A 12575-nucleotide genomic window follows, 5' to 3' on the forward strand; every position below is an offset into this window, starting at 1 on the left:
ATGTAAGAGGTGTTAACAGGTGCGGCTCCTCCTTTAGGGTGGAGGAGCGTTGCCACTCATGGGTGTTAATAGAATCACAGTGATTGGTTACCGAACTGTTGGTCGTGCATTTTGGTGCGCATTATGTGCACCTCTCTTGTTTAATTCTGATGCAAGGATTAGCTTTCAGGGTGAAGCAGCTCATTCTTGGAGCTCTGTTCTTTTTTTTTCTTGTTTCTGTGCTGCTCAATTCAGAATATAGTTTGTCATTTCTGAATATTTTTCAGACATTTTTGAACAGCTGTATCACGCTACCAATATTTTAAGCTTCTGCTTGCTCAGATTAAGATTTTGGAAAGGTGGACAAGCTAATAATGTTCAAAGGACTCACTCTCTCTTTCATCACAGCAGGGCCAATGAACCTTTCACTTTCAAGAAAGCAGTTTGCTTCTCCGTGTTAGAAGTTCAGAATTCTATTTGGCTTTTTCGAGCACACAGACTTCGGCTGTCCCTTTGAGCCCGAGGAACCAGAAATAGGAAGGCTTTTTTTTACATTTTAAGAGATTTCTAGTGATCTGTGCATAGTGAGGCATCTTTCTAATTTAGCCAGTAATTGTTTTGTCTGAAGGTGGCAGACTTCTGTAACATTCTTACTGTCAATTATAGTTTCCACGGAGAGGAGATCACAAACCTTCTTTTTATTCATTGCTTGGCAATATGGCGTACACGTTTTCTGTCTTTTGTCGCCATTGAATGAATACAAGCCAACGTGTTTTTTTCTGGCAATGTTATTTACTAATGTCAAAGTACATCAACTCGGCCTGAATTGTTTATTGGCACAGGGACAACTGGTGTAATCATAGGTTGAGATGCATTTTTGTCTGAAGTTCAGACGTGTATAGTTTGAATTATATATGCAGGTTTTCAGGGTGTAATATGCTAGTTATTACCATGTTAATTGTGGGGAGGGTACGTGACGTACAAGAGACCAAGCATTTAATGGATCATTATGCTCCTTTCCCCTGTCAATAATAGGAATAAATAGCAGGTTACATTCTGCACATCTTCCAAGTCATTATTTAATGTGACTTTGTTTTAACAAAAGATATTTTAACCAGGGTACAATGGGTTACGTTTCTGCAGTAAGATAAAGCCACATTGTATACAGTGAGTATAAGAAGGGGTTTTCCCTATGTAAAGTCAATGTTACATGCACTCTCAGTACTGTGGTATGAAAAATTAATTTGACATTTGCTCTGTAGTAGTAAGTATGTGTATTTGTATGTGTATTTATTGGTATAGCTGTTCCTTATTACATGCGCTATACAGTCACATTTGTTTTCACTGTCTTGCTATATATACTCTCTCTCACACACACCACACACTGGGGCGGTGGGCTTGTCAATGAGAGGCTAAGCTTCGAGGTGATAAAGATTCTCCTCTCAATAATGGTAATAAATTGCATATACTCTGTAAATGTACATGCATGGTGTATGCCATGACATTTCACAAGTGAATTTATTTTGGGAAGTATATGTAGCGAACACTGGGGTGCAAGGTATTAAATTAGTGCAGTAAGTTTAAATTACATTGATGCGGGTTGCATGACTATTGGGGGAGTAGTATAGTTTTCCCCTGAGAACTAATGAGGACATGCAATCTGTCAGCCAGTAAACACTGTTTTTCTAATGTGGGTTTTGCTGCACTGTGGAAATAAACTGGAATATCTGTGCTGTAGTAATGAATTTTAGAATATAAGTTTAGTTGAGTTACTCTACAAATATGTTAGTGTGTTAATTGAGACCAATTCCCACAAGTGTTTTACCACACTCAGTGGTATTTTCAGTGCTGTAATTAATTTGTGAATATTTAATAGTAGTTGCAGTTCAGGTGGCCCAGAGGGTGAAAAATCGAAAAGTTGGGGTCAGTACAAAGTAGTTTAGGTATAGCCAGAAGGTTGTACATCGTGTGTCAGAGTTTTCAAGCAGGTGTGTGTTGGGATAGAATGTTAAAGGGGTAAATTGGAGCCAGACTGTTTACTCCTTTAAAAATCGACATTAGGAACTTGTAAAAGGATCAATTTATTGCAGTGAGCCATTTGACTTGGTGGTGGCAAGCTGAGGTATGGGTATGGTTGAGAAAGATACACAAAGCTCAAGTGGCAAAGTTTATGATCTTGTCTACTGATGCACAGGAGTATTAAGAGGAACTGAGTAGGAAACGATAAAGTCTATTAGTCCATTCTGCAGACCCTAACAGGTTGCGTAGATGTCTAGGTGTCTTAAAAGGTATGTGTTTGTGTATCTACCTCATGTTCTGTGATTGGATGTGTGCTGCAGCAGTATGTTAATGATAAAGGTTTCCACTTTCATGGATGGAGTAAAAAGAACCCTAAGGTTTCGATGTAATTTTAGTGTCAGGGTGAAGTGGATGGAGTTAGCATCAATACACATGCAAAACATCTTTTACTCCTTCCATCCATCCTACATTAAAAAATGAGTTCAGCTAGGAAGATACATTCCACTCACTTTGCATGGCAACCTCGCCCCTTAGAGTTATGCTGCAGACATGGGCGTTCTGTCCATTTGCAGGGACCAATTGCACACATTCAGTGAAGCAACTCTGCTAATAAGCAGGGCACCTACAATTATGCAATTCTGTGGCCGTAACTTTTGTTCACATAACTATGAATTTGCTGTATTTGCTACATAATCCAACATCTGCTGCCTAATCTGCAGATTTAACAAAAAAAAAGGTTTCTAACTCAAACAGATCAAAAGTTACTAAAAACATGGCAGTGTGTTTGCGTGCAGTGGATGGCCCTTCACAAAGATTAACTGGGCATTTTACAGTTACTTAATTTTCTATTTGATTGTCAAACTGGTACGGATGAGGTGAAATCTATGTGTAGACTGTATTACCATGCGTAAGCATTTCAAATTCATGACGTAAAACTGTAAAAAAAAAAAGTGCTGCGTTATGCTGTGTAACTGTATAATTGCTCTTCTTGCTGCATCATTTATTCAACACTGCCACATAATTTGGTGCTCCTCTGCACAATACTTGCAGTAGCTCTACTATTGACCAACGCCTGATCTAAAGCAATAGTCTCCTTGTCTGCTGAGCCAGCAATAATATCCACCCAAAGCCTCTTGAAAACGTTAAAGATGCTTTAAAAAAAAACCACACAATTCAAATCTGACAATAGAACAAAAAATAAATGAAAAATCTGCTCATCCCCCTAGGTGGGCCTTACCAGATGTACTCATTCTCAGTGATCTCAAGGGTCATGCTGGAGATCACATTCTACACTGTTACTTTGGAGTGAAACATCAACACCACTGCAAGGGTTTGAACCCTGTTACTTCAGTTGCCTTCCCATGTGCATCAAGAAAATTGCGCTTCAGTATCTAAACTTATAAACTGACAAATGGTGCAGCTTCTTTACATTATAGACCTTGTCACTTTCACCTGACTCTTCATTGATAACTGCAGTTTGTGTAAACAAAAAACACTTAAGTCCTAATTAAGAGTTTGGCGGACGGGTTAATCCTTCACAAACATGACGGATAGCCTGTCCGCTTTATTACGATTCACATAGGATATAATGAGATCATAATAAGGCGGACAGGATATCTATCACATTTGTGATGGAGTAATCCCATCTATCAAACTCTAAATCAGGCATTAAGTATTTTTGATGACCCAAAACTGAGTATCCCCTTCCTGACCCACTTAGAATGAATTTCAGCTTTACCCCTGATTCTCCATGGAACTTCAAGCTAACATTTGGGTAGTCATAAAGGTTGGCTCTTTTGCCTTCACTGAAACCATGCTTTGGCTGTGTGGGACTGTAGATACACTTGCTGTTTATTTTCTATTGATATTCAAAGATTTGTAAAATAGTTAAACCTCTTGTGGAAAAAATGGTTCTAGTTGTAATCCATTGGACCAGTTGTGAGTAATTTGTTTCTGAGACGTAAAATAACACGCGTTCCCTTACCTTACCCTTTTTTGGATAGAAACTTCCATCATTTTGAATTATCATGGAGTACATTCTTAATGCACTGCATCTATATGGGCCTGGTTACGATCTTGGCGGATGGGATACTCCATCACAAACGTGACGGATATCCCATCCACCATATTACAAGTTTCATTATATCCTATGGCACTTGTAAAATGGTGGGCGGGATAGAATATCAGTCATGTTTGTGACGAAGTATCCCATTCATCAAGGTTGTAATCTGGCCCTGCTTGAACTTGTTCAGTGCTGTTCTTCGGTGTCATGCATAGAGTGTGTATTACCACTGTTTATAAAGCTTTATTTTTTTTTCACAAACTATTTTATGTGCGTGGTGACATTAACCTGTGTTTACTTCTTTTGTGATGTGCTATATGTAAGTTATTGTTGCATTCGTAAATTTTGACACATTTGCTTGATTGGCCTGTCTTACGCAATATGGTGTCACCAGTCAGCATCCAGGGATTCTGCTAAGGATTAAACCTCACTCCAAGCTTACTCTAGAGTGGTGAAGTCCTGTTTTGCAGTGGCTCTGCTTTAGAGCGCAGGTATCCTAGTTGGAGATCAGGACACTGTTACGGGTGTTCATCTTTTGGCGATGCGTATAAACACTACCAAGTGTTTGTGCAGCCACCTGAATGGATAACAACCTTTCAAAAAAAGGCAGCAAGAGGCTGAGTGTTGCGTGCGACAATAAGAGAAATGTATTCCACAAAAATGATTAGAAATGGACCGGCTCTGGCACTCTACTTCGATGTGTCTGAAGGCCTACTGATAGTCCCCTGGACTCAAACGACCTCATTGGAATTCCGCAGCAGTGTCCACATTATGAAATAGGTCATGAATAATAGCGAAGCAGAGGTTTCTCCAGTACCCACCACTGCTAGGAAATAATCCTGACAGTTATTATTTACTCTTCCTCACTCATGCAGCAAATGAACCAGCATGCTGTGGATGGATGTTTAAGTCATTAGCATTGCTCGGGCTTCCCATCAAATTCTATTCTTACACCACAATCCCAAGCATAGCAGACTCCATCCGTGCCCGAGTAATAGCATGGGCGCTTTCAAATCCTGTATGAAGGTCTATGAAACCATTCACACTGCATTGCTATTAACTGACAGAACACACATGACGCTCCACCATGAATGTTACAGGGATCATAGAGTTACTACATGGCAAAAATAACTTGTAACTCATTGGTAGAGGAGCACTTCTTGTTTAGTGTACTTAGTGTGAATGTTCATGTTTTAAGACTATTATCCACAGCCTTGTTTTTACACTGCATCGTTTGGTTTCTTCACAGCAGTAATCCGGCTCACAGGTATTACCTGGCCACGGACCCTGTCACTGGAGACCTGTATGTTTCTGACACTAACACTCGCAAAATTTATCGACCGAAATCACTGCTTGGCGCCAAAGACCTGACCAAGCATGCTGAAGTCATAGCAGGTACAGGAGAGCAGTGCACACCCTTCGATGAGGCTAGGTGTGGTGAAGGCGGCAGAGCTGTGGAGGCAACACTCACAACTCCAAAAGGTAAACTATTTTTTCATTTTGCACATTCCTTATCTCGCTGATTTCTCTAGCCTTCTCTGAGTGGTGAATTTTCTCTAGCACTGAACTACCCTGGGCATGCTTGTTGTCCAACATGCTGTTTAGTCACTGGGCCAAGCACATACTGTAATAACACTAAAAGATGCAGTTTCTCAGTACCACTGGTGCAGATGTAAATACTGTCGAATTTACACAACAGCTGTACTGTAATCTTGGCATTGGTCTTAAAGTCATGGGTATTTCGGTAGAATTTTTCGGTATATTCCAGAATGAAATACTGTGCCTTTTCAGAGCAGAGGCTTTTGAAAATAAATCCCTGTATTGGCTCAGACCAATGCCCAGATTTCTGGGTGTACCATAATATGACGCTTTTGCAAATCTAATTTTTCAATTATATTCTAGGCTTCATGTGCTTCTACTTGTTTTCGTTTTGAGAAGATTTGCTACTTTCTCTTGAATTAAGAAGAACTTACTGCATCTTCATTGATCACAAAACATGCACACTTTAGTTTTCACCTCCATTGCGCTGATTAATTTTAGAAGGGGAATAAAAGTTCTTGCAACAAGACTGTCAAAGATGTCCATAAATGTCTCTTCTTCATTATTTTGTCAGGTAAGGGCAAGATTGTACCAGAAAAAAAAGAAATCAAAAGGTATTAGAATCCCATCAGGGTTCAAGACCCAGATTACGGGGTAGAGGAGGAGTCAACTTGAGTGCTGCTTGCAAAACTAGATCTGTGCACCAGTAGACAATAAAGATGAAAACAACAATTATGAGGTAGAGTATCAACAAGCATGATCTGACTTATAGGAGGAAGGTAGGATCTTCCTGACCAGCAAGAACTGGTTCCTGTAGAAACTCATGATAGTTTATATAAAACCATGTGGCAACCATTTTAGGATGGTTTGTATGGTAGTCTATTTTGGCATGAGACGTTACCTAGACGTTACCTAGAGAACAGTGGCAATGTGAGATGCCCATAGATGTTTTTTTGGCCAGTGTGAGAGGCTTTGTTTACTTTTAGACACTCAAAGTACCCTATCAATATCAGACGAGCCTGTCCCACGAAACACACTGGCACCGCAGTCGGCATAAAGGGGAGAAGAATGGTCCATGACCCTCAGGGTGATATGCCAGCCCCCTGTCTCTGTGTTCCACTCCTGTGCACGGCCCTATTACGTCTACCAATGCTTTACTTACTGTCTGCCACGCACCTGGCACTAGGTCTCAAAACCTGCAAATTATTTATGTGCCACTTCAATAACACATTGTTGACCGATATAGAAAAGTTTAGTAAACGACCTATTTAGAAACCAGTTTGCTGCTGCAATGCCTGTTAAATTTGGTATAGTGTTTGCAGCTTTCATTAGGTCTTTGACTCATGTAAGTGTAAGAAAACAAAATGATGTTTAAGTATGGAAACTGAACTGAAAGGATGTTAATTGGTAGGCGACATAAAACACATGCATATCACATCCTTCTCTCTGTCTCAGCTTTTTCAGTTGACTATTAGTTGATGGTGCCAGCCGGGTGTTAAAGCCCCTCAAGTGTGTATGTTCTCAAAACCAGCTGAAAGTGTGACTCTCATAGTACATACTCCTCTAATAACACAAGTAGCACATATAGCCTCACACTGGGAGCCTGCGAGAAATAGATTAATGTCACTGTTGTAATTCACTCTGCTCTAAGAACTGGAATTTTTAGCATGGGTGGGTACTTTACAATGCAGTACATCTGTGCGGTACAAATTACCAAAAAACTGCGAAAATAAAGTAGATTTCTGTTTGTGATTTTCTAAATGGTCTTGTAACTCCTACTTCCGCTGCCTGAATTGCACAAATATTTGGTTTCCTGAAAGAAAGGTATCTGAAATACAAAATTCTGACATAAATCCAGAGCCTGTGTTTTCTATCCTAATTTATCTTCTGAGCTGCTGATTTTATAATGTATGCTGACTGTATTCCTAGGTCTTTGGAAGATCCACCAATCAGCTACTGAGAACCATTATTCAGAGTTTACTAATAAATTTGATTCAAGTATGGTTTTCTGAAGCTTAAAACTGACAATTATACATACAATTGACAGTGACCTCGACATGATGATTTGTTAACACTAGTAGGGACATTTGACTTTTTTCAGGCTGATAGTCATTTAACACAGTGATGGTCTTATACAAGGGTGCCCAACAAAGGTCCAGGAATACCAGCTGCATGCTAGATTTTCCACATAAGGTAAATGCATATTACTGTTATTTTGAATGCAAGTCATTTACATAGACAACGGTTACCCTCGATGTCTTTTATTGATCTAGACCTCTTGCAACCACATTGCACTCTCTGGGTCTAATTAAACTATCCTTATGTACAAGGGAACTAATATATACTTTTCTTTCATAAAAAGGAATCGCTGTCGATAAGAATGGAATCATTTATTTTGTTGACGGGAAGGTGATTCGAAAAGTAGATCAAAATGGAATTATCTCAACCCTTCTTGGCTCCAACGATTTGACCTCCGCACGTCCTTTAACCTGTGACACCAGCATGCACATCAGCGAGGTATTATTAACAGTGCAATTTTAAACGGCTTAAATGTCCGGTACAGAAACTAGTAGGCATGCTTCTTGCCCTGTTTTATTATGCTGCCATTTCTTGAATGCTTTTCTTTGTGATGACAGAAACCCTGCATGAGGTCACTTTTTGCAATTACCTTAGAAGAACAATGACACTGTTAATATGAGGCTGATACTGGGGTTACCTTCATAAAAGTGCATATCTGCAAGGCAGGCACTAAAATCGTCTGATTGTCAAGGGGATATTCTGTCAGTGGCACTCACCTATTGCTGTGTATTTATCCTCAGAGAGCTGTAGCAACTGGGAGAACTAAATCTCTGGAGACCTTACTGGAAATTAAAACATGGGGAAGCTTGGATGGAAAAGTTGTAGAGTCCAAATTACTACCCTGGGAATTCAGAACGGAATATTCCAGTATAGACATATTTACTAAAGATAAGATTACAGGAACGTTATAGATAGGTTCTGAATTTACTTGTACAAAACCATAGAAATTCAGCAGTTGTAGTTAAAATTTCTTTAAAGTAAATATAACTTGCGCCCTAATGTAACTATAACTTGCGCCTTTGCCATGCATAGTTTTCTTATCAATAATGTTGTTGCAAATGTTGCAGTGATATCAAACATGCCATACAAGATCTCATCAATGACATAATAGTATGTGGAGTAATTATCCTCTCGCCACCAACAAACTTGTCCACCACACAAAACAGTCCAGAGCATCGGGACAGTACCACCCACATCACAACAACCATCATCTTCCGACCTCAACACCCTGCATGCTTTCTAAGGACTAGGGATCCACACCAATGACAAAAAGCACCATATAAATTTAATTAGAATATGCTTGAGCTTATGAAATTGCAGTTTGTTTTCATTCCTTTGATGGTGCATTTACAGCTTATAGGTTTTTTACATGAAAAAATTGAAATGCATATTTTATTAAAATACAAGGTGGCATTTTACATGAATAAACGTAAGCTATTTCATTCTTTAGGTTCGACTGGAATGGCCCACTGACTTGGCAATCAATCCAATGGATAACTCAATTTACGTCCTGGACAACAATGTGGTTTTGCAAATCAGTGAAAATCGGCAGGTCCGCATCGCTGCTGGGAGACCAATGTACTGCCAGGTACCAGGTGTGGAGTACTCTGTTGGCAAACATGCTGTCCAAACAACACTGGAATCGGCAACTGCCATCTCTGTCTCATACAGTGGTGTCCTTTACATCACAGAAACAGATGAGAAGAAGATCAACAGGATACGGCAAGTCACGACAGATGGCGAGATCTCCTTGCTCGCTGGGATACCATCGGACTGTGACTGCAAGAACGATGCCAATTGTGATTGTTATCAAACTGGAGATGGTTATGCTAAGGATGCCAAACTCAATGCACCTTCGTCTCTGGCGGCATCTCCCGAGGGCACATTATACATTGCTGATCTCGCAAATATCCGAATACGAGCCGTCTCGAAGAACAAGCCCCTGTTAAATTCCATGAATTATTACGAAGTGGCTTCCCCAACAGAGCAGGAATTGTACATCTTTGACGTCAATGGTACACACCAGTACACTCTCAGCTTAGTCACTGGTGACTACATATACAATTTCAGCTACAGCAATGAAAACGACATCACTGCAGTGACAGACAGCAATGGAAACACGCTGCGTATCAGGCGAGACCCCAATCGCATGCCGGTGAGAATTGTGTCCCCCGACAACCAAGTAATATGGCTGACCATAGGAACCAATGGCTGCTTGAAAAGCATGACGGCGCAAGGGCAGGAGCTGGTGCTGTTTACGTACCATGGCAACAGTGGCCTCCTAGCAACTAAAAGTGATGAAACTGGCTGGACTACTTTCTTTGAGTAAGTATGGCAATCCTTCTATGCTGTCTATTGGGGCTCAAGTTAAAAGGTTGTTGCAAGGAAACAACCTCAGCCTTGTCAATGACATAATTCAGACTGCAGAGGCTCGTTTCTGATGCTCGTTTAGAAGGATTGCATGTAATGACAAAGTTCGAACTGCCTAACTAAATTTACAAAATATGCGGTCTCCAGTTTGGAAAAAAAAGGATATTTACGAGTCTGAGTGCTATATTTAGTTTTAGAAAAAACATTGAATTGAGTGAAAACAGTCTGTGTTCCACCTGAGAGATGTGTTTGGCCTTTCAGTGTTCATGGCCAACGAACTATCTTTGTAACATGAAATCAGATATAGCGTTGCACTTTCTTATGTTTAAAGTATTTTACTGGCATGTAACCAGTGGGCGTGCATTAGATATTTCATAGAGGGCACAGGTCTAGTGAAGTCAATAATACAGTACTTTAACTGAAAGTCTCTCTCCAAGTCCTTGCCTTCTCACATTTGTATAAGGAAGCAGAGTACTCCACGTACCCCTCATCTCCCTGTCCCTTACTTGATTGACCATGTATTGTTGTCTGGGATACGCTTTAGTCTTCACACTCTTCCCATCACATATGAGTGCACATCATATTGATGTGACCCTAAGAAGCACCTGGTCTGTGTCTCTTCATCAGTACGTTTGGACAGGGCAGCACTGTGCTTTATTTGGACTTGTACAATGTACATAGAGCCCAAACACTTTAAGATTTCCGGTTGTTATTGTGTAACTCTTAGATATTTATTGCTGTATATCCCAAACATTGAGACTGCTGAGACGGGGTTTACCTTTTTTTTCCTCAGCTCGTTCAGGTCCTGTGGTAGGAGCGGGATTTCTTAGCAGAGTCGATCAGGTTAATAGTCATTACCCGAGGCTCTCTTTGAGGATGGTTTATAAGCAGCAGTTCCATGGAGGTCAGATAGGTATTTGTGTAGATTTTACTGTGTCTCAGATCCCACCGAAGCCACCATTGGCTACCTGTGGTACAGTGAATTCATTTGAATGTGCCTGTGTTCTGAACATTGTGCCTTTGATAGGCTCAGGTCCAAAGTCAGGCAACTAGACACCATTGTCAGGACCCTGCACCCTCTTGGTTCAGGATCTTCATTCCTGTTTGCCCCCCATTCTTGCTTACTATGGGAGTAATGTGTTTTTCATACCCACCCCTTGCCTTGCCATTTGCTCCCTCTTACTCTGTATGGAAGTCTTCATAAGGCTCTCAGGTTCTACTTATTTTGTTAGCTGTCTGCTTTGTTCATCTGGGAACTTTCCTTTTCGTTCCTCTGCCAAACATTACCCTAATGTGCATCTCAGTTGCTCCTTCAGTCTATATTCATTTTATGAACTCACATATTGACTCCACAGCCGCAATCAGATGAAGAGTGATCGGCGCACTTGTTTCAGCTGCAGTTTGTTTGCCACCACATCTTCCATCACTGTTATCATTTCACTCAAAGGGAGGATCAGACACACAGTGTAGTTCATGATGTTCAATATAGTTGTTAGGTTTCTACCTTGGGCACAGGAACCTTATTTTCCAGTCCATCTTCTCCTGCAGAGGGATCTGGGTAGGTTTATTTCCATTAGGCAGGCATGCAGCTTCTTTGTCCAGCATGCACATTGATATTTTGACAGCTGTTGTTGCCATCTACGCTTCCCACTCACATCATCATATATTTCTGCGAGTTGTGTTTGTGCCTCTGCTAGGTTTGCTATACATTGACATGAATTCCCTTGTACTTGCTTTCAGTATGAAATAAATGCATTCATATTTTGTTAGTGATCTCACTACCAAGTATTGCCGGTGTTCCCTCTTAATTCAAGTGTATGGTTGGATATAGTGATAGGAAGCTGTCAAACGCTTGTCGATAGCGATCCCATTGTGTAATAGTAATTCATCTCTAATGTAGCACTTACGGCCATAGTTTAGCCATTCCACTGCTTTGCAAAAATATAGTCTATTACTACGTTACAGTTTAATGATGTCCCGGTCTTGGATCTCCGAGGGAGAAAGATGTGTTAGCACTCTTGAGATTCAAACTTGTGATCTGCAAGATCAGACATGATATCAACTAGGAGTGAGTAACTCAAAGTGATTATTTTTTTACTCTGGTAAAATATTTTTATAAAGCTCTTTGTAGCCACGTTTTCATGCTATGTTATGCTATTTAATAGCGCTCTTTTATTTACCTTAGAAGGATGAAAGTCTCAGTTGTTTAGCGTAAAAAGCAAACGGCATACTGTATGAGAGAATCCATTACATGTGCCTATTGTAGTTTGTTTCACTGAGTCCATTTGTTCAAACTCATTTAGTTGGAGACATATAGGTGAGAGTCCCCTGTCCACTTGATCAAATGTTATATCCGAGTCGATGTTGATTAGGTGAACCACATTCCTAATAGTAATGAAACTTTAATGTCTCGGATCAAAATTGACTTCATTGGGGTCTGTTGGAACAAGCATCTGCCACGCCAGTACTTCTATCTTTAATGTGCCAATGTGTAAAAACAATATTTGTGTGTATATATGTGTGCATA

At 40.2% G+C, this 12575-nt stretch overlaps 1 protein-coding gene across 8 annotated transcripts in view; it reads left to right on the top strand.

The window, feature by feature from the left end:
* TENM3 (teneurin transmembrane protein 3) overlaps nt 1-12575 on the top strand; it is a 1099611-nt gene that overhangs the window by 1030742 nt on the left and 56294 nt on the right. For 7 of the 8 annotated variants that reach the window (XM_069244742.1, XM_069199199.1, XM_069199215.1 and 4 more), the window contains 3 exons: nt 5310-5542; nt 7962-8116; nt 9129-10003. In XM_069244742.1, the coding sequence (XP_069100843.1) occupies nt 5310-5542; nt 7962-8116; nt 9129-10003 (1263 nt within the window). The remainder of the gene's footprint in view (nt 1-5309; nt 5543-7961; nt 8117-9128; nt 10004-12575) is intronic. The other variant, XM_069199207.1, reaches the window with a different exon arrangement.

Source organism: Pleurodeles waltl, chromosome 1_2, assembly GCF_031143425.1.
Source record: "Pleurodeles waltl isolate 20211129_DDA chromosome 1_2, aPleWal1.hap1.20221129, whole genome shotgun sequence".
Classification (NCBI taxonomy): domain Eukaryota; kingdom Metazoa; phylum Chordata; class Amphibia; order Caudata; family Salamandridae; genus Pleurodeles; species Pleurodeles waltl.